At 37.0% G+C, this 27,991-nt stretch overlaps 1 protein-coding gene across 1 annotated transcript; it reads left to right on the top strand.

The window, feature by feature from the left end:
• Positions 1 to 10: 10 nt before the first annotated feature.
• Positions 11 to 26,918, top strand: lrriq1 (leucine-rich repeats and IQ motif containing 1). Its single transcript, XM_057347285.1, has 27 exons — positions 11 to 108; positions 872 to 1,030; positions 1,248 to 1,353; positions 1,446 to 1,543; positions 1,809 to 1,854; positions 2,044 to 2,264; positions 2,375 to 2,443; positions 2,550 to 4,037; positions 4,139 to 4,291; positions 4,409 to 4,559; positions 5,016 to 5,209; positions 5,701 to 5,828; positions 6,904 to 6,977; positions 7,079 to 7,172; positions 9,188 to 9,358; positions 11,854 to 12,189; positions 12,492 to 12,663; positions 13,212 to 13,331; positions 14,006 to 14,095; positions 16,051 to 16,157; positions 16,283 to 16,357; positions 16,473 to 16,561; positions 21,107 to 21,236; positions 21,388 to 21,448; positions 21,920 to 22,040; positions 25,061 to 25,190; positions 25,295 to 26,918. Exons 2-27 carry the CDS (start codon positions 911 to 913, stop codon positions 25,299 to 25,301), a joined length of 4,551 nt encoding a protein of 1,516 aa, XP_057203268.1. The 5' UTR covers positions 11 to 108; positions 872 to 910; the 3' UTR covers positions 25,302 to 26,918.
• The last annotated feature ends 1,073 nt before the right edge of the window (positions 26,919 to 27,991 follow it).

The raw sequence follows: 27,991 nt of genomic DNA, 5'->3' as shown, positions 1-27,991 counted from the left end.
CTCCAGCAATGCGAGTGAAATTGTGCAGCCACTTAGAGAAAACTACAGATTGACCAAAATCTGCAATTCTTTGAAGTAATGTTTATAGATTTGGCAGATGCATGCAAGGTACACATTTTTATTTAATTATTTTCTGATCAAATGTTGAGTTTTGTTAGACAGACAAGTTGATCTATGTAAAATTACACGTGAGAATCAACAACAATGACAGCATTTCCAGGTCTGATGCATGGTGAGATTATTTACACACCTTGATAAATTTAAAATACTGTTTTACGATCCAATACCTAAAATAGTCTCATTTCATTCAATTTTTAAGGGCATTTAATGTAACATTTAGCCTACTGCAGGCCGCTTGTGCAGTATGTAGGTCTTCTGTCAATGTATCATTTTACCACGAGAAGGCATCAAATAAGTCTACTGTTAATGCGCGATGATCCCCAAAAATAAGCTATAATATGCATTTTGAATGTGTACATTGGCTGGATCAAATTTTCTTGTAACACGTAGGATATTTTATAAAATAATTCGCGTAATATCTTTGTACTATTTACTTGCTCCATTCGCCATTATACGAGAGCGTTTCATTAAGTTTGTCCTTCGTGCCACGCTGTATTCGGTGGTTTCCATAGCAACTGCGATGCACGCGAAAGGTACAACATGAGGCAAAAAGAGAAACAGGTTCTGGATATTACATAAATAAAGAAACAGACAAAAAGACCTTTTGAATTAATCTTAATATGTTATGCTCATGCTTTTGTTATGTTGCAACAATGCCCTGAATTTGTTTAATTCGTAAATGTTCGTGTTTACTGTTGTGAGATGTGTTAACGTTACTTCATTAACAGAGGTCTACTCTCCATTTACGCAGAACGTTTTGAACTGGTTTTAAATCTTGTTCTGGTGGTCGATGACAATGGATGACATCGAGAAAGAGATTGATGAAGAGTTGAGGAAATTAAACTTAGATCCCTTTGAAAATGTTTCAGAAGAATCAGAAGATGAAAACTTTACTGCGTTGGATGCAACTGTAAGTGCCATCTGTATTTCAACATGCTTTCGACCCTAATAGAAAATGAATACAAATTTGCTCATATATTGTATAAATATATTATATAAGTTGTTTAAGTATTTTTGAAAGTTTATTGCATTTTATCTTACCATGTTGAATTCATATACACTAATGATAAAACTCTCAATACTCCAAAAGCTCATTACACTGACAATCACCTGTGTTTTCACAAAAGCTTCATTCAGAAGATCTTTCTGACTCGGTGCTTGCATACATTGAAGCTTCAAGAACTCGAATTAATGCCTTTGAACAATTAATCATTGAAGATGTTGAGGAAAAAGGTAAGACTTTTTTTTCAAATGAATTATAATGTACATATCATATATTATTATACCTAAATTGAAGACTTAGTATTTTTCCATTTCACTTGTAGACTCCTTGAGTCAGGAACTTTTCGTCACCCACAATGATAATATAATAAATGAAGGAGCTATGGATTTTATAGAGGAACCCAAAACGTGGAAGGAAAGAGTGAGTCTTGCTTGTTTGTTTGCCTTTACTCATCTGAGTCATCATCCCTGAGCACACACTGTGTTTTGGGTGCCTGGGTTTTGTCTTTAATTTAACCTTTAATTTAGTTTAGTCCCTCATAGTAGCAAAATATCTGTTTTGTATTGCAGTTTTGTGTGTTCAGACAATGTGAATACAGGCCGTAAATACACAGAGACATGGCATCAGCAAAAGAAAAAAAACGGGCTGCATAAGTGTACATTTAAATGCTATATTTTATTTTTAGGTAGTCTGTGGAGTGAGGGAACAGGTGGAGTCACTCAGTATGGATGGTAAATATAAAAATGATGTTTCAAAAATAAAAAACACAAGATGGATTTATTCTATCACATTAGATGGCACTCTTTGAAAACATATACTTAGTGAATGGAAAGTATAAAATGCAAATAAACAATCACAATTTTAAAGGACCTCATATCTTTATATTCACACAGTTGCACCTCTCACTGTTTTGCTTTCAGTTGTAATTGACCGTGACATTTGCACTGAGAGTGAATTGCAGCTTAGTCTTGAATGGAAAGAATTGGAGAAAAGACTAAAAGAGGAAGAGGAGCAGAAATTAGCGACACAGAAGATGGAAAGAGATCTGCATTTGAACTCCGAGAGGGAGGAGAAAGAAAGGAGAAAGAAGTCACTGATGGAGTTCGAGGAGCAGCTGAGGAAGGTAGAGAAGACCGCTCTGGTAGGTTTGTCTTTAACATGACAGTTATTGATCGTAAAAAGTTATTCCTTGTGTATGGAATAAAAGGACGTTCTATAAATTTAATCAACCTTTCTGAATATTTATTATAGTTTCAAAATGTTGGAGAAAAAAATAAAGTTCATTACACAGTGGATCAACAAGAATTGAATAAACAGCAGGTGCGGAAAAACGGTTAAGACTAATAAAATTTTTTATGTTTTGTGATAAGGTGTGCTTCATAAAGAAATCAATACGTTTGATGCCATTTTTACTGTTTAATTTCAGGAGTTTATATGGAAGCTGGAGAAGGAGCTAGAGGGGGAGAAACAGGCTTTTGAGGAGGCTCAGCAGGAGGAGAGAAAGAGAATCCAGGAGCTTCAATGCAGATCTGCTACAAAGATCCAAGCTGCTCTCAGAGGAACGTTAGCACGCCGATGGAGCACAAGAGAGCTCAAGAGAAAGAAAGAGGAAGAAAAAAGACTTGAGGAAGAGAAGAGGGAGTGGGAGAAAATAAAGAAGGAAAGAGAGGAGGAGAGGAAGAGAACCGAGGAGGTAAAACGTTTTCACAGGGAGGAGATGGAGAGACGCAGGGCTGAGTATGAGGCCTCAAAAGAACAAGAACGCCATCGTCTGGAGGAAGAGAAAAGACTTGAGCAGCAGAGGAGGAAGGAGGAAGATAGAGGAAGGAGGGTGATGGAGATGAAAATAGAGCAGAACAATATTACAGGTGTAGAAGAAAGAGATGTGAATGAAGAGAGCCAATGTGTGAAGGCAGAGAAAATACTTCTGCAGCAGAGGAAGAAAGGTGATGATGATGATGATGATGATGAGAGGAGGAAAGAGGTGAAGAGGAAGGAAGAGCAAAACAACGTCACAAATGTGGGAGAAAGTAGAGTGAAAGAGGAGAGCCAATGCCTGGAGACCGAGAAAAAACGTCATCACAACGTAATTACTAGTGTGAAAGAGAGGACAGTAAAAAAGGAAAGCGAAAAATATGAGGAGAATGTTGAGAAGAATAAAGAATATGATAGAAGGCAACTGGTGAGAAGTAGCAGAGCAGAAAACAAATGTCAAAGAAAGGAGGAAAATGAGGAGAGAGGAGAAAGAGCGATTCAAGGTAGTGAGGAGGAGGTAAGGGAAAGAAGAGATAAAATGGAAAGAATAAGAGATGTGTACAAGGAGAAGACTGTATTGGACAAAAGTGTAAAAGTAGACAGGTTTGATGATCAGAAACGATCAAAAAAGTGCTATCAAGAAAAGAAAAAAGATGGCAGTGAAGAACTTGACTGTCAGATGGATCTCCTGCAGTCAAAAGAGAATCAAAAACTTACTACAGCCCATCCACCGCCCTGCATAAATGCACATCAAGAACTCTCTAATGACCATTGCATTAGCCTGTTTGGTTCACCGAAAACTACAGGTCATCTAATTTTTGAAGTGGACACATATACAGATAAAAGTCTCAATGGTGTAGAACATAAGATGGACACTAGGGGGCAGCAAAATACTACAACTGTTTTGCTTGAAAACTGTGGACCAGAGATCCAAGAATCGGGTTCTGAATGTCTGCCTGACAGCACAGAGCAGAAGCGTTTGGCCTGGATAAAGAACTGCACTCCTTGGTCCATACTGTCATTGCAGAATAAAAAGAAGAGGCCATCTGCTCAACAACAGTCCCGTAAGAGAGGGGCAAGAAGAGGAAAATTACCCAGCCTGCCTCCTTTGTCTGTGGACACTATTCTTAAGACAGGAGCTTGGAGTTCTCTCAAACAGGTAGTCGATGAAATCAACTTTATATGTATGGGCATTGGGCACAGCTATTTCTTGGTTATCTTGTAAGTTCCTGTTGACTGTAATTGTGATGTAAAAATCAGGTTACAACAGTAACTCTGGAAGACCTGCCGGGCTGTAACCTGTCCACACTGTCTCAGTGTTACAAACTACAGACGTTAACCCTTAGACGCTGTGGACTCATATCCTTGGATGGACTTAACCAGTGTTCTCAGATCAGATACATTGATGTACAGGTGATTCTGATCTTTACTAATCGCTCTTAATGTAATTATTTGGTTTTATACAAAACGACTTACAAAAGTGAGGAAAACAACAAATTATTTTTATTCAAATGTTTTTTTAACAATAAGGAGAACTCGGTCACACATGTGGATTGTGGAGGTCTGGCAAACCTTAAAGTCCTCCTGCTGGGTAAAAACCAGCTTACAAACATCCATGGCCTTGATGATGCTGAGAATCTCCAGGTCCTTCAGCTGTCACACAACAACATTTCACGTATAAGTGAGTGTTTATTAGTTAATTTGTCAATGTTTTATATGTCATTATGATATTTCGGTCAAACACTAAGAGATGAAGTTAAATCTTTAAATCTGAATGTGCACTTTGGTATCTAACTTCTGGCATTGTCATTGACCAGTAGGCGGCAGCATTGTTTCATTTTAGTGTCTTACACTCCTTTCTTCTATTGCCATTCTCAAAATACATCCTGATGTGTCTCACTTCTGAGATAATGGCATCATATTGAATAAATATGAATAAATATATCATAAAGAAAAGGAAAAATGCAGTTAAAAGGTATTGGTGTCAGAATTAGATGGTGTCCTGCCAATTCTGTCTTTTTAGATTAGATTATTCTTTGGCTGCTATTAGATATTTTCACAGTGCCCCATGATTCAGTACATTCTAACCAGGTTTCTCCAGCAGCATTGGCTTGATGAAATATATTTTCTCTCTTAGGGGGTTTAGGAGCCCTGAAAGTGCTTCAGAGATTATTAGTGGACCATAACCAACTGCTCAGCATGAGAGGTTTAAATGAAATGTATACACTTCTGCATCTGGACTGTTCATACAACCACCTAAGCCACGTCGAGGGTTTGGAGAACTGCGCTCTCCTCAATACGCTGGAGCTTAGAGGAAACAGCCTAACTCAGGTTGAATTTTACAAAGTTACAAAATAAGTTACTTGACATATCATGCCTTCAGCACTGATATCAAGATTGTATTGAATATCATCATTTTTCCATTACTTTGTTGTTTTGCATTCTTATTCTGATTAGTCAATCTAGAAAATATTTCCATTCCAGTGTCCAGGAAATTATTACAAGAAATGCATCACCACCAGAGAGAACTAGACCACAATGATGACAGCCGTTGTTAACATTATCTTCTAGTAAAACATGCTCACCCATTTAACGGCATTTCTAGGCTGTGGTCACCTTAATTGAATTATTCTTATCTGTTGTGTTTAATGTGTAAAAGTTAGACATTGAGATCTCATATTTAGGGTGAGAGTTAAGTTTCCACCCATCTCTTCTCATGGGACAGTGTTTGTGGTTGGAAAAGACATGTTGACGTTTACTGTGTGGTCATATGGTCATAAGGGGATTGCTTTGTTTTGTTTTGTCTCTGGATTGTGGCTTAGCTCCCTGTCCTGCATAACCACGTACTTCTGAGGGACCTTTCTCTGGATGACAATCTTATATCTTCTATTCGTGACCTGGAGTCTTATTGGTTACCTTTGCTCCAAAACCTCTCCTTAGCTCATAACAGGTACTGTAGGGGTCAATACAGAAAATAGCTGTGGCTGAAAACCTAATGAGCTGCCAAACTAATGTTTTTTTTAAACCTTGTCTTGGAGTCATCAAGAATGCACAAGTAAAAAAAAAATCAAAATACGTTTTTCTATATCGTTATTTTTTAACAATTTTGCATAAAGCAGCTTTATTTGCAGATGCATTGGAGACTCAGGTAAAACATTATTGGAATAAGGAAAAATAAATGATATAATATTACAGTATATTCAAAATAAATGTACAAAAATAATGTTTGAGTAGGCGGTTCACTAGTTTTTAAGTGACAGCCAGTGAGATTATAACATTCACTTTCAGTAAAATTCTACTCAAAGGTGACGTGTGTGTTTTTTTGATGTGTAAATACTTTCTTTTATCTCAGTTTAATGTGCAGAGTCAACACTACGTCAACTTTACCAGAAAACACTGTGGCTCATTGGTCCTATTAAAACATTGCACTTTTTGAGCATCTTGAACAGGAGTTGTGTTTTATTAGTGGCACAAAAAATGACACATTTCACCCTTAAAGTGATACTCCACCCAAATATAAAAATTCTGTCATGAATTACTCATCCTCAAGTTGTTCCAAACCTATAAACATTTCTTTGTTTGGTTGAACTCAAAGAAAAATATTCATAAGAATGTTAGCAACTGACAGTTCTGGGGCACCATTGACTACCATAGTAAAAAAATATATTTTATAATTTTTGGTTTGGTGAACACAAAAGAAGATATTTTGAAGAATTTACTAAAGCAAACTGTTCTGGGGCACCTTTGACTACCATTTTAAATCTTTCTACTATGGTAGTCAATGGTGCCCCAGATAAGTGCCCCTGTCAGTTGCTAACATTCTTCCAAATATCTTTCTTTGTTTTTAACCTAACAAGAATTTTTTTACAGGTTTGTAACAACTAGACGACAAGTAAATGATAACAGAATTTTCATTTTTGGGTGGAGTATCACTTTAAATAAAACTGTTGATTCTTTTCTAAAGCAATGGTGATTTAAATTAAGGTGTTTTAATGTTTTTAATCATATTGATTGTTTCCCATCAGTATAACTGACTTAATTCCACTCTTGGACTTGATGTCTCTGAGGACGCTGAACATCAGTCAGAACTGTCTTTCAGGTAAGGCGTAGACATGGGAGAGGTTAACTTTATTGTCTGTTTTTAACTTTATTGTAAGTTTGAATGTCTCATGAGAAGATGCTGTTGTGACTCTCTTTTAGACCTTCAAAATGTTTGTCTGAACCTTCAGGGATGCTTCAGTCTTCAAGAACTCAACCTGAATGACAATCCGCTACAGCGGGAGATGAACTGGAGGTATGTATTTACACCTTCAAAGATTTGCCCTGTATAAAGATTGTCCTGTCAAAATGAGATCAGATCTTATGACTGATATCCTTCTTCATTAACGGAAAGATTTATTTTGGATCGGGCAGAAGCTGTCATGCAAACATACTGGCAAAAGTCACTAAGCATTTCATAATTGTGTGAGAATGTGAAACTAATGTGAACAGGGACATGGGCTGGAAGTGCACCGGGCGTTTAAAGTAGAATAAACATTCCTCCGTACCGCGAGCTTCCGGCCCATATCACCACACAAGCAATTGTATCTGTGTCCGCTATTGGATTACACAGTGACATCTGTACGCACGTGGACTTAAGTGCTCGTAATTCTGAAAATATTTGCTCAGTTGAGGAACATTTTTTAAGCAAATGGGCTTCTGCTCTAAAGTGTTTTTAATGGACTTAAAAGGGTTGATTTAAAATGAGCAAATTATATGTTTTATATGGTAAAAAAATAACGTGTAAGAGACAGAATAAGGAGATCAAGAAAGTATAGACGCATGTTGGAATTAGTCTCACATTTAAGTGCCAAGCGGTCTGTCTTGATTTTGTTAAAATGGTATGAAAATGACATAATACTTTGTAGTTTGGATGGCCTAAATAGTTTAAAGTTGGCAACACATTTATTTTCCAGAAAAAGTGCTTTGCAAGAACTTACAGTGTGACGATTTCTGAAACATTTAGGTACTTTTTGGTATTTTTTAAAATATAAAAAAAAGTGTGTTCTTTCTTTACGTCTGCTTTATTCGGCAGTGATGGATAGGACCTTCACTCAAGTCTGTCTCGGTATTCCTCTGAACCTTGTCTAACCCTCAATGCCAACAACGGAATTAGAGCCAGTGTTTTCCTCTCTCTCCACCGGTTCTTTCATCCCCATCCAGTGATAACAGAGGCTAAATTAAAGTTCCGAAGGATATTTCAAAGAAGTACACAGCACATGAGCGTTCAGAGTCTGGAAGAACAGAGGGATTTCAGTAAGATTAATCAAACCTCTGTAAGGCTCTCTGTTTACAGGGAAGTCTTTACTAATTGATGAGTAGAATCAGTTTTTAGGTAGATATAGGAGCCAAAATGAGCATTTGCCACATTCAAGAAAAATGGCCTGGCAAGTGTTCCTACAAAATGTTCTGTGGGCTGCCATTTATATTAATAGGTTATATTTTTGTGGTTAATATTTTTATTTACATACATTTTTTCAATAGGTACCTTCAGTGCTTAGCACCTAAAAATAAGTGAAATTAATTCTACAATAATATTTTATTTCTACAATATTAACATTGACACTGAATTTATCACTCATTATTCAAACCTCAGTTCCTAAATATATATTTTTGTCTGCCAGCATGCTCCAGCAAAGTCCTGTGTTTGCTCATACACTGTCGTACATTTAAACACAGACCAAAAAAGCAGTACAGGCTTGCTTGAAATGGCTGTCATATCTCTGGACTGAGGCCAGCAAACCCTTTTTCGCTTCTAATCCACACCATGGATCATGATGCAGGTTCTCACTGAGAACAGCAGACTCTGACTAAACCTTTTACTCGACGTGCAGACGCTCTGTTGGTTCTCTTGGGTCCAGAATGTCAAACTCATTAAATGTTTTATCCCCATTTCCTAAATGATTTCATCTGCTCAGTGTAAATATTCCCCAATAGAAAACCCATGGAGACAGAAAGGGAGGGTCTGGAACCAACATTTCCCAGTTACTTTTTTATGATTGTAGTGGACAGGCATTGGGGTAACATTACATGTTACACTAACTGTTTTGTGTCCAAAAAAAAGTAAAATGATCTCCCTACACAACCCCTATTATTTTTTCTCTTTTTTGTGATCTCAGGTTAATTTTTCACAATACATAAATAATAAAAATATGATTAAATAGAAAATTATCGGTCTATTCAACCACTCAAGTTCTGGAGTATGATGCACATCGTGTGGTCTTTTCACATTTCATCATGTAAATCCCTTAAATGCCTGTTTTCTTTCAGGTCCTTGCTTCTGGAGACAGTGCCTGGCTTGATTAAGCTGAATAATGAGCAGACTTCTGTAGCAGCAGCGTCCTCTAAAGGCCCAAGACATCAGTGGAGTTTCCAAGCCCTCTGTCAAGCACAGCAGAGGCAGCATGATTCACTCCTGCAGAAACATAAGATGGAGATCAGGTGAAAGCTTATTTCAGTCTCCAGTAAATACCAATAAAGGCCAATTAAGTCAAAATTTAAATGTTGGATGAAAAATGATAGCAATGGATGTAAATTATACAGAGTCATTTTATTCTCATAAAATCAACACAGATCAACAAAGCCTAATGTCTACGTTCATGATAAAGTTGTTGTTGTAAATGTCTAGTGTCTTTAAAGGTTCGCAACACCAAATGAATGTATGAACATGGAACAAGAAAATGCAATACAATACAATAGTTTATATTTGTTTATTATTATTATAATTTAATTATCATTTAAAACTAAGTCATCTCTAAAAGGTATTCAGAAAAATCCAGCCTATTGTAATAAACTTGAATGGTTTGGGCATTCAATTTTTGCAAATCGATTGTCAAAAAAGGGAGAAAACTAAGCTGGTATTTATCAGGTTTCTTTAAATTAAGATTTGTACATTTTAATTGATTCAAATTAAGAATTTAATAGTCACGGGTTCTCACATATCAGCAAGATATGACATTTTGACTTTGATATAAAAGCCCCTTAGATGCTGTCTCAGACCACCAACACATAAGTCAGAACACTCGCCATGTTTCATAAAGGATGATTGGCAGACGTCTGTGTGTCCTGCGGTTCAAGCTGAGGTCTCTCATGGCTTAGAGGACTTTAGAAATACCCCCTCCAACCCTTCCGCCGCACACTCCACACAAAGAGTCTTTTGGACTCCCGTGGGGACTGCTGCAGCCATTTAACATCTGACCTGACCCAGTGTCAGTCCCAAGATTTGGCAAGGTGAAGACTTTGCTGTCTGACCGCGAGACAATGTTATATCAGTGCCTGTGTTGATCTGTAGGCATAGAGTAACCAGTTAACCCCAACGGATTCCTTTAATATCATCAAACTGCAGCAACAAAATTAGATTTTCTATCCTAAATAGCCGTATATATGATGCACATTAGTTCTGCGCAAGAACGGGTTGAATAAGGGTTTGGAATCAGAAAATGAAAACCTTTCCCAATTTTTCAGAGGGAGTTTCAGCTGTCGGAGAGAAGAGGGACTGTTTAAGGTCTAAGATTGTATTTATTTGCCTTGGCTGCTTGTAACAAAGTTTGCCTTTCAAGATGTTCATTGCCGACTATGTATGCAATTTGACATTGATTTGTTTTAATGAGGTAATCAAATGAACCATTATAACCATACGTCTTTGTGTTTGCACTTGGTGTCAACAGGTTTCAACAGTAGTTTTGTTTCATGGTTCAAATGTACATTGCATTTGACTCTAGCTCTTTTTTAAAACTACGTGCTGAACTGAGGTGTAACTGCTTTGTGTGCGGTGTGGCGCTTAAGCATGTCAGAGGATTAGAATAGCAGGGACTCTGTAGTGACAGAGATGGTTTATAATGTTGACAGCAGGGACGGCTTGGGGGTCAGAGGCATTAGGGGCCAAAGTCACCGTGGTTAATAGAGTAATTAGAGTAACATTGAGGCACCTTTGTAGAGATTTTCTGTAAAATGTAATCATTTGCCAGTTGAAGATCACAAACAAATATACATCTAATAAATATAATAAAGCGATCGCTCACCAAAAATAAAAATTCTGACATCATTAATTTACCCATACATCGTATGTCTGGGTGAGTAAATGATTAAATAATGTAAATTTTTGGGTAAACTATCTCTTTAAGTTGTCTTGGTAATGTTGCTGTCGGTTCTGTCCGTTTAGACTGTTATAAATTCATATCCAGAAAAAAATATTTTGCCACAACATGTTTTTTTCATTTTCATTTATTTGTCTCTTTAACACAATGTACATTAATGTGTTGTGTTAAAATAGAATTAAAATCAGGATTTTCAGTTCCCAGCATGCTTTGTGTAAGACTGCTGGAGAGTAATTTTCTTAAATGGATAGTTCACCCAAAAATGAAAATTCTGTCATAATTGACTTACCCTCTTGTCATTTCAAACCTGTATGACTTTCTTTCTTCTGCAGACCACAAAATATGATATTTTAAATAAGGTTGTTATTAGCAATCATTAGCATTGGTTTTGTGTCCATACAATAGAAGTGAATGGGTGCCATTGCTGTTCGCTTACCAACTTTCTTCAAAATATCTCTTTTTGTGTTCTGCAGAAGAAAGAAAGTCATACAGGTTTGAAATGACAAGAGGGTAAGCCAATGATTACACAATTTCCAGTTTTGGGTGAACTATCACTTTAAGTGTTATGTGCTTTTCAGTAAAGAGAAACACTTTTCAGAGTTAAATGTTTATCTATCTTCGAGATTTAGAAGAGTTTGTTATATTTTTGGGTTTTGTGGTTATCATTGTTCAGAAGAGTGGTACCTTTGCTTAGGTTGTGGGAAGTTACATTTTAAACCTGAATTTCTGTAAAGCACTGTTAACTTAATTTAATATATTAGAAAAAATGAATGAACATTTTGATGCTTTAGTTTTTTAACCACCATCATTTATGTACTTTTTTCTATGTTGCACAAACAGTTATGCGCCCTCTCAACACGATGCCCAGCTTCTTTCCAGTGGTCACTGTGCAGACCTCTTCAAATTGGCAGTGGACCAGCGTTACGCCCATGAATATGGGGAAAGCTTTGTTACGGACGATCCTGCATCTTCCACAGCTGCTGACAGCAGTCAGTGTGATTTTTCTGAAGCATTTCCATCACAGAGGATAAGCCCAGAGAAGCAACCTCAGCATACAGCAGATCCCCAGAAGACTCACCGTGAGCTTCAAACTAATGACCTTCAAACCGACTTCCCAGACAGCTGTACTGAGACACAAACTGAGAAGGAACCTGTTCAGACTTTGAACCTTGAAAAGTATGGCTCTCACACACAACACATGTTTTACACAACTTTTTGACGTCACATAATGTTTACAGTTTTTACGTTGTAGTGGATGTTGTGAGGAAACATCTTGCATGATTTGAAGCTACATTTCATTTTAGCTGAAGGTAACCAGAATCAACTCATCTCTAAATCAGTGAGACGACATTGGATCCCGGTCGGTCTTTCTCCAGATGTTTTAGGGCAGATGAATCATCCCAAGCTTGAGTTCAGTGACATTCATTTAGTCATTTATGACCTTGGTGAGTCATCAGATAAAATTGTCTTTCACTCAGAGCGGCTGTGGTCATCCAGCGATGCTGGCGGAGATACGTATTGCAGAGACGTGGGGGCCCCTCAGGCTTAATTGCAAAAACTCCAGAAAGATTGAATATTCGTAGGATGGAGGAGACCAGCATTGAGAGGCCAGAACTTCCGAAGAGCGACCGTGCTGCTGTTGTTATACAGGTAAGACTTTTTAGCAGTTTTTTTATTCAAAGATATTTGGAGACATGGACAGTTGAACTTATTTTTTGCCTTCAGTTTTTTGATCTACTGCTCTTACCCCTGGAAAGGTTTCCATAGCTCATTTTATGAATGCAGTAAATAACTCAAATAAAATGAAATCATCTTCATTGCGCTCTTACTGACTAAGGCTTGTTTTGGATCGGTGGGTTTCTTTCACATATGTAACTTCTAAGGGATATTTTCTCTTTCTGCCTGTGTTTAATGAGTCTCCGGGGACTCGAACGGGGAGAAAAAAATGATTAATCAGATTCCAACAGGAATGGGAGCGCCGGGGTTCTGATCCGCTAAGTCTTTTGTCCCGCAGGGAATACGCAGATTTAAAGGCAACCCGGTGTTACATTTGTCTTACAAAGCCAAAGTCACCGAAAGTTCAAACTGCAGACCGCGGGGCAATTAAATAGAGGTTAACATGTTTTATCTTCCTAATGGGATAACACACCATATTTATGCTTGTATATGATTCATGGTCGTGTGTGTTGCCCCTGCAGGCTGCGTGGAGGGGCTACGATCTGCGGAGAAGGCTGGCCTGCGCTCTTGCCGGTGCGCGGCTCACGGAGAGCGATGAGGACTTTGAAGAGGTGGACACGGACGAATTCATTTTTGATGAGGTATGAGCAGATGCGTGGTGCTCCTGCCATTATGGCGATGTGGGCAGACTGATCGCTGGGACTGGTGGGTCGACAGTCCTTTAACTAGCACTTGTGGCTGCGAGGGAAGAAGCTGTCAGCAGTGATTAGGTGCAGAAGAAGTGCAGGCAACGAGCGGGAAGGGAAAACGTTGTTTCTTTTTCCTGTCACCTGCTTTTTTCTGTCTATTTGCATCAGGTTTATTTAACGTAACTTTGGCTTAACCATGCATTACGCTAAGTGAGCTCATCTGCGTAGCTTGTTAGGTGATTCATTATAGTGAATTAGGATGTCAGATTACGTTTTGTGTTTTTGGTTTACGTACGAAAATTCTGAGGACTTCAATTCAGTTTTTCGTTTTGAAAAGTTCTACTAGCATTCATTTACCCACACTGGCAAATTTATTCATCACGACTTGAGCAAAAAATAAACATGCTCTGTTTTGAAGTGGATATGAGCTCAAGTGTTTGTGCACACTGAAAACATCAATGCTAGTTCAGTGCTTTTAGTTTAATGCGATCTGCCACTTGCTTTGAAGGAATAACAGAAACATAGAGATGCATTTCATCAGCTGTAAAAATCCCATCAGATGTCACTTTGGAACGATGCAATCCATGTTCAGCTCTCTGCTTTCATGTGTTCTGGGTTGTGACTAGAAGGCGATGGAGAAAGACTGGATAAGCCTGCATTCCAATACGTCACCGGTCAGGGCGATGCCATATTCAGCTCACTCGCCGTTGCCAAAGGTAACAGCTCAACTAACCCTCCCTCGGTCTGTGGGCCGGCACAATCAGAGTCTCTCGAGGTGATTAAGTGCCGGCTTTATTGCCTCCAAAAACACAATTACTTTCTGGGCCGCCTCAAACTTCCTTCTCGTCAGCAGATGTCATTTTTCAACGTGGTGCTTTTTCTCCCGAGGTTTCTTTTCTTTAGAGAGAGCCGGACTTTTCCATCACGGTAGCGATGCCGTGATGGGACGCAGCTGCTGTGGAGATGTGGCGATTGTAGAATGCAATTCAGTGTTTTTGAACCAAGATGAAGACTGAGTGAATAGATACAATGCAACAGTTTACATGCTTAGAATATTCCAGTTATAAGTGCATATAAAGCATAGTTCTTTTTGTTAGAAGTATTTCCTTTAGCAAGAGCTGTATTTCATATTTTCAGCAAAAGGACGAGTAAACCAAATTAAAGTTTTCTTTTTGATTAAGTAAAAATGTGCCGTATATATATATTTTTTTAAAGGGATAGTTCACCCAAAAACTGTCATTATTCGCTCTTCTTCAAGTTGTTCCAAACCTGTATACATTTCTTTGTTCTGTAAAACGCAAAGGAAAATATTTTGCATAATGTGGGAAACCAAACAGTTCAGGGGCACCATTGACTACCATACCAACATTCTTCCAAATATCTTTGTGGTTAGCAGAACAAAATGTATACAGGTTTGGAAGAACTTGAGGGTGGGTAAATGATGACAATTTTCATTTTGGGGTGAACTGTTCCTTTAAGATAACAAGGATATTGTTTATGTATGTTGAGGAATTGTCCAGTACGATGCACTAATACTGATCAGTCTAGAATGAATTGGAATCGAGTTGATTTACACATGCAAGTTTAAGTAGTGACAATAAATCTCCTTATTTCCTTATTTAAATCTCCTGATTTACTGTATTCTTTGTATCACACTGAAAAAAATAACTTGTAGAATTTACTTAAAACATGTTCGTGCAAATTGTTATGAGGATTTTATTAAGTCATATTTGCTGCTATAATTCAAGTACAATTTAATAACCAGAATAAAGTCAATTCTACTTATTAAATACATTTAGTTTTTGTTAAAATATTACTCTGGAAATGGAAAATGTTATTTAAAGTAAACAAAAAATATTACGCTGAACCAAAACATGTGTCTAACTCAAACTTCACGGATCACTTACTTTCACATTGAAAAATACTATTTTATAACAACATAGATGGTCAAGTTAGACTGGTGGTCTCTGTACTGGCATTAGCACAGTTACGGTTAAATAAGTGAAATAACACACTTCATGACTAATATCGTGCCTCCCTCAGCCTAGGCACAAGCACCGCTCTTCTGAACAACGTTAACAACTTAAAAAACCCAAGCTTAAAAATAATACCTAAACTCTCCTAAATCTCAAAGATAAATCAACAAAAAAACACAAACAAGTCTTTCTTTTTACTGAAAAACACTTAAAATTACAGTTAATCTGGAAAATTAATCTCATAATGCAGTTAGATACAAAGCATGCTGGGAACTACAGATCAACTGACAAGGTAGTTATACTGTATCTACAAAAATTATTTATGTAGTCTCAACACAAAATAAATAAGTAAACTTAATTTGACCTATTTAAATGGGTTTAACATAATAACATTTAGTTGGATTTACTTAATAATTTGTTCAATTAAAATTACTCAAACCAAAATTAGTAGATTTTATTCCCAAGATTTTAACTTTATTTAAAACATTTTTTTTGTTAAAAACAGGTCTATTTTAATCATTTCTTTTCATAAAATCTACTGAGGCACATAATAATTTTTTTCAGTATTGAAATTTGATGTTGTTCTATAAATTCTGTAAATGAGTAATACTGATAAAATCTGCAGGCTAATGCTAATGTTTTGTGGCATATTCTAATAGTCGTGGTATTTACAGTTTTCATTGCCTTTCATGAAGCCTCGTGAGAGTCCATCTGTTGTTCCATGTCTACCCAAACATGCCTGGTCAGATAGTAAAGGTGCAGTCCGCTTGGAGCAAAGTGTGTCACCTCACCTTAATAGCAGGTAATGAGAATAGAGCCGTTTATTCCTTATCATACCTCAGTAGATTATCTGTATCCAGTTTGGAGGCTTTGTGTCTCATGCTGATGAAATTAAAAGGAATTATTTTTGTTTTGAATTTTCACTAGGTTTACGAAATATTCTGAATCAACGCTCAGAAACAACACCCTTTCCGAGAGGTCAGAAACAATCCTCAAAGAATGGTATGTTCCTGCACTACTTGTAATTTTTTCAATTCAATGTATATTTTATTATTTTTTTCTACATGTGTATGTGCGCGTGAACTCAATTGGTTCATCTTGTTGGTATCTCTCTTAGGGGCTTCACGAGTAACTCCACTGCTCTTCTCATGCTGAAGAGAGCCAATAAAATGAAGGGCAGTAAACCACAACACAAAAGATTATTGGGTAGGTCTATCAGTCTCTGTCTCCGTCTAGCTATTTCCCTTGAAAAAAAAATTTTTTTTGCAAATAAAGGTCTGGAGGAAGAATATTTTATAAATGTTGTATCTGTAATATGCTTTGCATGTTGGTTATCCCATTAAAAATGAGAAATAAGCCGTTACTGTATAATAAAATACGGACAGTCTTGTTTTGTTGAAACTCGTTTTTTTGGGGGACTTAATGAAAAATGTCAATTTCCCCAAAATCATGCCTGTCTTAACGTCCATTTAATTTCTTTTTTGTCTCTTTGGTGAGCCGTCGTACTATGCTAGCGTGACATTCTGTATAAACCTTAATCTGCCATAACAGCAAGCAGCCTCATGCCTTGTCATGTACCATTGACCTGTCCACAAACACGCTTGCATGTCTTTGGGCTCTAACGTTCCCCCTTGTAAAAAGTCCAGAAGTAGCTTTTATTACTAGGTGCTAGGGGAACATCAGTACTCATAAGTTCAATGGGCCGTGAGTCTGAGAAGAAGCCCAGACGAAGCGAGTAGTCCTGGCCCTGGCCTGGATCCTCCAGGGTTGGCCTGAAGCCGGCTTTGATCAAGGTCAGGAGTGCGTGACTCTAATGCCACAAATCCAATCATGGCCCCATGAAATGAGGGCCTGTGTCGAGCTCTCGGAGCACTGCTTCATGGGCTCTTTGGTCTCTTAATGGAAAGTGAAGCTTTGGTTTCTGTCAGTTTTCTATTTGCCCCGGTCTGCTCAATGAATGCAGCGTTCACATGAGCTCATTCGTGCTTGCGTTTTTGTCTGCGTTATGTGTTCTATACCCAAACGCACGTCTGGTCTTGTTCAAGAGCCACAGGAAGCAGTATGTTTGCAACGAAGCTCATAGGCGGACCGGGCATAAGTTCAAGGACTTTAAAATTACAGTAGGGCTAAATTGTTGATTGATGTATCAAGGTACTCACTAAATGAGTTAAAGGGATAGTTCACCCAAAAATGAAAATTCTGTCATCGTTTACTCACCCTCTTGTCAAACCTGTATGACTTTCTTTCTGCTGCAGAACACAAAAGAAGATATTTCGAAGAATGTTGGTAATCATTTTGTTTTTATAATTTATTTTATTTGTCCACAATAAATGCAGTCGCGCAAAATGCTCCCATAGAATTCCCAGAGATGCGATAGATTCAGCAATCTGCATACATTCATCAACTGGGACACCCTTAAACCTGCCTTGCATGTATTACACGAAAACATACACATTGCCCCATCAAATTGAATACACATGATGGGGTTGTAAATAGCTAGCTAATAGGTTGTGTGGGATGGCGGAGAATAAACAAGATGATTGTATTTCAGGAGACTTTGTAGCGGACCTGAAGTGTGAAATTGAGTTAAGTGCAGAGGAGGTAGTGCACTCAGAGGGTTTCAGAGCGCGTTGTCTGCAGCCCTGGTGCCACACCAGGGGGCGGGGCTTCCAGCGAGATGCTACCGAGGGGGGTCGAGCGCAAGAGATAAGGATTGGGAGGGAGAGATGAAAGGCCAGGGCAAATAAATGAAACGAAATTCTTCTAACATTTAAACATTTGCTTTCTTTCTTTAGTGCTTTTTTTTGTTGTTGTTGTTGTTCCGACTCCATCAGTCCCCCGGCGTATGTAAGCTGATACCCATTTTCAAGCGGGTTACTTCATATCCAGCACATCCACAAAAGAGAGCTCGGATAAAATAAACACAAGTGAGTCGGATATCTTGGAAAGAATCTGTCACGGCTTCGGGGGGCTAATCACCTCCAGAAGGGGGCTTGGAGCGTTCGACTGAAATGTAAGCCCCTGCTGGGGTAGAGCAGGGGAGCGGCGGCCGGCCTGTAGCCTGGGGCTTGGGGCCGTCTCGAGTGGGGTTGGGGTGGGCTATTGGGGTTGCCTTCTGCAGGTCAGAAGAGGGGAAGAGCAGGTAGCCTAACACCATCCCTATCCAGAACATAGTGCTCAGTTACCCGGTTAAAGAGCCAGGCCATGATGCCCAAGGTGATCTTACACTCTTACATACTGTGTGAAAGTATAATTTAATATAATGTAAAGTTTGATGCTTTTTTTAAACACATGCTTCGATTCTGAAGGGTAGATTAATACTTTTTTACTTTCTGAATGTTATTAATTCATATAATGATTAATCATCAAACTGGTGATGTTTCTTAACATTTTCTATAAACTGAGAACAAATTTGTTACATTTTCCTGTCCTGTTTTGATTGACAGGATATATCGACCCTACATATAGAATTGACTTAGTTTTGGTTTTTTGAATGTTATGCTTTTTAAATTCAGCTCCCAGCAAATGAAGTTGGAAATGTATACTTCATGATGATGTTTTTACAATAATAATTTACAATAACAATAATCCGAGATGATTTTTAGAACCTCAGTTATCAACCAAATAAAACAAGAATCGAATCTTATTTATTATTGCAAAGCTTCTACTTTATCTTTTCTCATGCACCAGCGCAATTAATAAATCTCCTAATAAAATGTTATCAGATTCCTTCCACCGATTTGATCCAGTTATTATGATTGCCCTGAGTTATGTCAGTTTGATATGAATGACAGGCGCTTTTTGCATAAAAAAAAGAGTTTGTGTATGTGTGTGTGTTGACCGCTGATTGACCGCCTGTGGTCTGCTCTCTGGAGGTGAAGGTTTGACCCAGGGTAAAGGAAAGTGGGAGACAGAACCTCACGATAAAAGACCTGACCTCCCTCTACGAGTCTGCTCAGAGAACTCCCAAACAATCAAAGCCCCATGGGTATGTCTCATAGTCTCACACACAAGCACACTATCCGACCAAAAGGACACATTTCACTCAGTGTGCTCTGTGCATGTGGCATGACTTCATTGTGATTAACAATTTAGGCATTTTGCCGCTCAAATTCCAGTTTGGTATGTCAGACCTAAAAATAACTGGAAGATGTGTGGAAGCATTTTTGATTAGATGTAGGATAAAATTTATTTAAGCTTCATCATATTAAAGGTTCATGATTGTTACTTGAAAACATATTTTGAATAGGGTAAAATATAAGAAAACCATTGAGTAAAAAATACTGGTAATCTATGTAAAGAAAAAATTTAAGAAAAATTCAGGATGAAATAAATGAAATTGAAAACGGTATAGATAATAAATGTTATATAATATCTTGTGTATAATAGATTGTTTTTCGGATGTAAAATACAAAGAAATGCAATATTATATTTCACGTCAACATTAGATGGAATTTATGCAAATTTGTTTTTTTTCTGAATTTTTTTCTTTTTTGTAAGTATTAAAAAAGGTCCAAAACACACATCAATCTTATTCTGTGTTTGTTGTACTATTTTAGCCCTGTGTGTGAATTTAACATAGTTGTGGGATGATCAGGGTAGTTGTAATCTTAGTTTTGAAAGGCTTGACCTCGTCTCTGCGCCTCAGTATTGGTATAAAGGAAGCAGGATTTATTAAAATACCTGCACAATGACCTTAAAGAAACCACTTTGACCTGGTTTGTTTCTATTGGCCTGACTCCCCTCATGAAAGAACTGATTCTCTGACTCCTGTCATCGCCATAGCTGCACCACACGGATAATGTACTTAAGAGTTCCTCTAACAGGCGTGACTCCTGGGCCCCCTGATGTCCTGAGGGTGGGATCGATAGGGGGTTGCGGGTTCGAGAGCTACTGAACACCAGACGTATACATGTGTCTGTGCTGCCTCTGAAGGTCCTCCGCTATTATTAAAATTGTTTTATTTATTTTATTTTCTTGTATGTTGATGCACAGTTTGTATACATTTTCTGAGTTATAAAAAAAGCCTAATCTTTCCCCATCAACTTTTTTCTATTGTGTTTACCCTACCATATATGTAAATGACAGTAAAGACGTTGTTTTGAAGTTGTACAACTATTGAAAGTAAACATGCAATTGCTGCCATTGTTGCATTTCAGCATTGCTTGAGCAGCAAAAAATTTTTTTTTTCATTTTTCGTTCAGTCCTTGGGTAGGAGTTAACGGCTTGACATTTTTAGTGGATTTTCAATTAACCCATGACAACTGTAACCCATAAACCTTGTCCGCTCTTTAGTTTTTCATGGCAAAACCATGAAAATGACTTAAATAAATGGCTCATTAGTTCCAGCACTTGGACGTTGGATGTCATTATCAATTCTTGCTAGTCTCCTCTGAGAGGACGTGTTTATTTAGAATTAGACCTTTATAGCACGTATCAACACTGTCCATAAATGTTTCTACTTACCAACACATTTGGTTTATTTATTGCTCAATAAACTTAAGCCACAAAAGTTATTAAAACAAATGTCATTTCCTAACCTGTAGTTTTATAATTATGCTGTGTTGAGCCATACCCCCTAAAATGTTGTTACTTTTGCTGCCTATAAAATCCAGTACAGTTTACAACATTCTTGTTGCTTGTTTCATTTTCTTGGTGCTTATTGGGACTCTTTTTAAATGTAATGTTTATTGCTGTCCATGTTTAACTGGTTAAATAAAACATATTTTTTTCTTGTTTTATGTCGTGCAGTTCGTCAAGTTGAGAATGACTTTCAGAACGCACAGAGAGTCGAGGAACCACAGAATTATAAGGAGAAAACTTACCAGTGGCTCCACGCGCAAGCAATTCATCCTCACACAGATGCTGCAGTCTCAGTACGGTAAGATACTTAGATTGGAGAAATACTGTACAGAAAAATAATATATTATAATCTAATCAGTGATGAATAATAGTGGGGACTTTAAATAGACACTATTAGGTCTTAAATTATCATGCTGTTTATCTGTTAACCTATTCTGTGATTTTTGTAGGGATCATTTCCTCCCTGAGATTGATCGTGATATTCTTTATGGTGGAAGGGTGCAGCTTGTGGTAAGATTGGTTTTCTTTATTCTGTATTTACACCCTTAAACAAAATGAACTGCAAAACTGTTTTTTAAATAAATTAAAGTAATACACATAAATGCTAAATACTAAGAGAATGTAGTCTTGCTAAAACTGTTGCTTTAAACTAATTAAATTAGAAATTAAAGTGGGAATGTGTATGTATGTATATATGAAGTGTTTGGTTCCAAAATGAGATGATTCCATTTTAACATTTTTTTTTAAATCATGTTTTTATTATGTTATCATGTTTTTGTTGTGTTAGTTAGCTGTATATTTTTTTTAGCTATTATGGCTTAAATCAAAACAAACCAACTGCAGTTTGATTAATATTAATTGATTAATTTTGTTGTTGCACAACAACAACAAAAAGAGAAAGAGAAAATTTCTCTCATTTTGGAACCAAACTCTTCATACGTGTGCTGTACATAATTTTATGTTACTGCTTTTGTTTTTAAGGCCAGTGTTGGTGGAAGGAGTGGTGTAGATTCAAGAGCTAAGCTTTGGGCAAATGCCACTGGTGTCTCTCCACCTCCTAACAAACCAACTCAGGCACCGAGACATTCAACTGAACATGAAAGTAAGTCTCAAAAAAGTTATCTATACCGTGATTAACTTTATGTTTATACAGAATACAGATTTTTTGTATTATTTACAGAGTGTTTTGCAAAAGTACTGCCTAAACAAACCTTTTGCTTTCATAGCTTATTATATTTCAAGAATGGATTTGTTGATAAAAGAAAGGTTATGAAGTACAAAAACTTCCCATTAACATTAGAAACATATGTCTCGTTATCTTTGCCCTCAGTGTTGATAATATCACACAAGCCACAGAGAGCAGCAAAAAATGCTCTTTCAATGAAAAAGACGAAACTCCACTGTTATTAAAACATATCAGCATATAATCTAATATTTTTTGCTATATGTCTTTTTCAAATTTAAGATTACATTCTGATGACCAACTCCATATGATTCCTCCCAGTAATCATTTCTGAAATGTTAAAGGTGTTAATAATTAAAAATAATGAAAACATCACACAATATTGTAAAGGTAAAATTTGCCAGTCAAGCTATTGCAAAATCATGAACTGCACTGCAAAGATAACTTATTGTGACATTATAAACAGTATTTACTGACATGGTCACAGTATAAACATCATCCTTTTTTTAAATAATGACAGCTGTTACAATATCACACAAAACAAATATCATTGTGTTGCCATGGTGACGTAGATCAAGACAACATGTTCTAGTGTGTGCCTGAATAATTTAGCTTGTGTATGTATGTACTTATGTGAACATGGTTGCATATGTGCGCGTGGCAACTCAGTATTAAGATGCCAGGGTCGATTAGGGGACAAGGGGAATAATCTCTTTTTCAGCAGGAAACAGTGAGCAAGACCTTTGACAGATCACTGAATAAGTGCAAGCTCCGTGACACACGCACTCGCTGCACCCTGACAATGATGCTAGTGAGTGACATAAGCAGGGCTCAGCACATTTAAAACAGCGATGCAGGACTGAAGGCTTTTCACTGTCTCTCCTAATGAAGCTAAATTGGAATCTGATGATGAATTGAAAATGAAATCCACGAGGAAACTGACAGACTCACTGAGTGTCTGTCTGTCTGTCTGAATAACTTAATAGAGTCTTTCACATTGAGGTATTTATAGGTGATTTATTGGAGTAAGTTTACTAGTACAAAGTATGTTGTGAGGCTGTTTATCTGTGGATCAATGCTGTTATCATGCTTTTTTAAAGAGAGTTTGATGGTCTGCATGCAAAATGTGTTATAAGTGGGTGTTTCTTAAGCTACAGCCCCATTACCTGTGGGTTGATTTAGACTTTATGTTCCAGCATTTTGATTAGTATTTTATAAAATTTCAGACTTCTTGTTTCAATCTTAAATTTTTTAATTCTAAGTAAACATATTACCACATTTCAACTGATCTAAAGAAATAGAAGATATATACAGTGTATATATATATATATATATATATATATATATAGAATAACCTATTTAATTTAATTGTGTGAAATTTCATTATTTTAATTTAAACACAAATTACAAGATTACAGGTTTTTAAAAGTCAGTGAATAAAGAGCTTAAATATGAATGTGAAATAGGAGATTTAGGAAACATGTAGAGTAGTATACTGGAGTATTATATTTTTTATATCAAGTATTTATATTGAGTATTTATTAGAAGAGTGTTATATTTTGTTTTATTTCCGGATAATCTCTATTTTTGTCAAATTATGAAAGATGTTAATATTTTTGTGTATTTATGATAGATAAAATGCGTGCCATAACATGAACTTTAGCCAGTCTTTAGCAATTTTTTTCCAAAACAAAGTAGAAATTTTATTTGTACAGTAATGTACAGAACATACACAAAACAAAATTCTTCTCTGATGCATGTATAAACTTACACTGTTGTGTGTTGTCAGTGGGTAAATTAAACTAACGTGAGTGAAAAAAGTGTTCGAGAAAGTATTTCACTAGGAATGCTCATTTTTAGAAAGTGTTTTATTCCCGTGGCATATTAGCCTGTCTGTTGTTTATCAACTAACATAATATAAAATTTCCCAGTACCTCACAGGCCTCTTGTCGTTTGAATTGAATCAGTGTGAGTCATTAAGTCATGGGGCTGAGGTTGACAGGTTAGTTCTACGTTCAATTACGAAACGAAATCCACAAGTACTACTTAGCTTTAATGCAACAAGATACCCTCTGCTTACTGGGGCAGAGCCATAAAGAACAGTTTAGGGAGCCATAAACGTTTTCATTATGTGTGTAGAGGAAATCTCCCGGTGCCTCATTTTTGCCCCCTTTCAAAGGTAATGGGAACAAAATGGCTGAAAACAATTTGTTTGGTCACAGCGGTTAAGTGAGTGTGTGGCCGTTTTATTAAGTAGCGACCCACAAAAGTGGAGCAACAACATGGGTTTCTTTTAATATAAATGTTGAGGGGTTAAAGTATAATTTATATCCATCTGAGGCTGACATTTATTCCACCTCACTCAATGCAGACAAGGAACAAACGAAGACTAATTTTATGAAAACAAGATTTCGTGTTAGGTAAAAAAATTGAGACATTTATTAAATGTATTGAATTTATTATGAGCTTTGGAAAATAAGAGCTATTTGGCTTTGAGATGGCCTTCTCTGTCTAGCACTAAATTGAGCTTTGAAATTAAAATGATGCATTGTTTTCTGAATACGGTAATACTAGATTTAAAGTTTGCGTACGGTGCATGGAAGTCTATTGAGATTTTCCTGTCGCTCCGTCTTGCTCCGTATTTCTCCTTTGCGAGTGCTGCAGAGGCTTCTACACGTGGAACGCATCAGGCACAGAAAAAAGCTCGCTTTGTTCTCTGTTTGAAAAGAACTGTGCTTAACTCACTGTGGAATAGACAACTCTGATGGGCCATAGCATATGGATAAGGACCATGAATCCCTGCTGGGCGAGAGCTTCAAATCTATACTAACTATACTAGTATACCATGGCACTATTGCGGGCATGCATGTTCAGTTTACAGAAAGTATTTTTTTCATCCATTAATAATATGTATTGAAATGTTGTTTTTGTTCTGACAGAGACAGAAGTTCCATCACCCAACAGAGTCAATTCAGCTCCGTCCCGAAAGGAACGCATCTCATTCCGGGACAATCCGGTCCGGCAAAGTGGAGGCTGGGGTGGAGGAAAGAAGAGGACTCAATTGAACAAGTAAAAGACAGCCACATCAGCGTCAGTTTATTGCACTGAGATAATATTGATTCAGTTTTTCTCTTTTCTTTCACCTCCGTATTTGTGGTCGTGTATACGTCCAGGGTGTGATGGATGTCTTGTTGATGTAAGCCCTTAACAAGACTTACAATGCACATTTGATCTCTAGTGAAATTCCCCGCAGCTGCTGTTTTTACTAAAATCCAGCTTCCTCTCCTCCAAATGAATTAGAAGCAATGGATGAGATATAGCCCAAATATCTGCAGGCGGTCACAGGATACGTATTGCTTTCAAGTATCACTCCATTTAACGTGAGCACCGTGAGTCATGGAATGGGTGGAAACCATTTACAAATGACATGCTTAATATGCAGACAATGACAGCCAATAGAATCCAGCTCATTCCTGTTTTAATTTGCTTTTTTGGTCCTTTGCTTGTACTGGAATTTTGCTTTTGTGTTGTTCCTAAAAGCGTTGTTTTCCTAAAAGTAAAAATAAGAGTGAAGTATGTTTATTGAAAGTTATAAATCAATAATCACTGTCAATGAAGTATTTGTTTTGTATACATTTTCGCCGCAAACATTCATTTTGTATTTGATTTGATAGAACGCTAAAAGCACAGATCCAAAAACTATGGCATACAGGTCCAAAAATGTGTTTTTTCTAGCGTTAGTATCAGATAGCGATAGCTGTGTTTTAAATTGCACATCATGAAGCTGACTATTCACAAACAGTGGTTGGAAAATAAGTTTCTGGCATCATCTTAGAGCTGATTTTTATGCCTAGAAATGTTCAAATAAATCTAGAAAAAAATCATGTCTTATTAGTGGGAGTTTTGGCAGCGTGTTTAGGCAGGCCATCCATAGGTCTCAGACTCATAATGGAAAGACCCTGTCTGAACTTGGTGTACTGTAAACATATGTGTGTTAATACATACATAGAAATAGGACCAAATTTGAGTATTTTCAACTGGACGATTACAGACTGGTTAAACAAGTGCCTTGTCTCATTAACATTAAGTTTCCAACTTTCCACTTTTGCTACACAAGCTCACAAAAGCAGAATGACTTCACAGACTGAATGCCAGCGGGTAATTCGTGCCAGTTGTTACCCACTGCAAACATAGGCAAACCATGAGAGAAAATCTTTACAACTGCCAGTGTGAGTAGATCTGGTTAGCAGGACCCTTCGGAAGTCTACCTATCGGTTTGTAATAGATGTTGGATTTAACTATCTAGAAACACGTTATAAGCGAATTAAATATGCATTGACTATATTCTTCACACTAAAATGAAAAGGCTTTTCAAACCAGATTTCAGTCAGAGAGCTCTATGCATCTGGCCTGACCAGAGCAGCTCTATCTCAGCAGCTGCCTGTGGCCAAACCGTTTATTATGATTTTAATGACTAAAGTGACTGCAAAGGCGTGTGCATACAAACCCAGCTGACACGCTCACTCTGGCCTCTGACCTTCACTAGAGATTCATTCTGTCTACGAAACATGAGAGATACAGTGACGGACAATAAACAATTGTGTCCTGTACAGAACCATTCCACCACCACTCTTTTGACTGGTCTGTTTCTTGTACACTGTATATACTGTATGTTATAATATTGACATTTATATTATTTTGTATTTTATGTTAATATTTGTTTTATTCTATTTATGATATTATATTATATATTTTAATCAATTTCTGTCATTAGGCCTAAATCAATATAGCCTTAACACAGGCCTACAAAATAATCAAATAAAAAATAAAAATGTAAATGTTTAATCATTTGTGTGTTTTGTTTTTGGGGTACAATAGAACACCTTATTTTACTGTTTTAATTGTCACACAATCGCATTTTATTTGCGTTAGGCCTATTCTTAACTGAGTACAACTCAGCTTATATAGTCTTCTTTCTTGCGCTTAATATGCAGACAAAATTTCAACAAACCACACCGAATTTCTCACATTTTCCCCTCAGCGAGGGGCCGAATACGAGGTCATTTCAGACTCTTAATAAGAAACCCCCCTGCTACTTAAGAGCACTCCTATTTATTTTCTTTTTTTTGCAAGAGTGGCACCATCAAACCTCTCGCATTGAAAGTGACCCGTAGATATGGCTAGCCTGGCAGGTGGTATGATTTGCAGGCAGAGGGAGAGAGCATCTCTGTGTGATCTCTTACACGGGCTTTGGAGTGACGCTGGTATCGGATGACCACTTTACTGGTCTAAATAAAAACGTTCAGGTGGTCGCAAAGTCATTTTGGTGCCGACTTTTATTCTGGCTTTTAAAAAGGTTATCGGGCATGTGCTCGCTGTGAATGTTTTTAAAAAGTTATTTAAAGCCTTAAATTTGTTGTGTGATGTTTCCGTTATATCCGATGCTGCATGCTTTGTTAACAGAGAATAAAATCAACTGGCAAGAGCTGGAATTATGCGCAGTAATTAAAGGCCTGTTTTGAAAATTGTAACCTATATAAAGCTAAAATTGACTTTTGGTTTATTGATTTTAGTTTGTTAAAGCACTTGGTTATTTTACTGTGCAATTATTTTGAACATCTAAATGGTATAACTTTTAAGTAAAAAAAAAAACGTTTTCCTCCAGTATATTCTATTTTTTTCAGGTCGTAACGGTGTTTCCTTTCAATTGCATATAATGTAATGTGCTGCCGTAATTTTAGATGTCTCCTGTATGATTCTAATTTCATTTGATCTTTATCGTTTTTTGTGTGGAGATAAAGTTATCATATTTATTTTAGAACGTTTAGATTCAAACTTCGATTTATGTAAGATATGTGTAAATTTAATAT

This window comes from Triplophysa rosa, linkage group LG12 (genome assembly GCF_024868665.1).
Source record: "Triplophysa rosa linkage group LG12, Trosa_1v2, whole genome shotgun sequence".
NCBI lineage: Eukaryota > Metazoa > Chordata > Actinopteri > Cypriniformes > Nemacheilidae > Triplophysa > Triplophysa rosa.
Note: the sequence above shows the minus strand (reverse complement) of the source record. Positions and strands in the feature narration are given on the sequence as shown.

What these genes read in the sequence shown, in the direction of transcription:
- lrriq1 (XM_057347285.1), top strand. Translation starts at nt 911, where the DNA reads ATGACAATGGATGACATCGAGAAAGAGATTGATGAAGAGTTGAGGAAA. An exon ending in CAGACTTTGAACCTTGAAAA is followed by an intron (nt 12,190 to 12,491) that starts GTATGGCTCTCA and finishes TCTTTCACTCAG; the next exon opens with AGCGGCTGTGGTCATCCAGC. An exon ending in TCACCTCACCTTAATAGCAG is followed by an intron (nt 16,158 to 16,282) that starts GTAATGAGAATA and finishes AATTTTCACTAG; the next exon opens with GTTTACGAAATATTCTGAAT.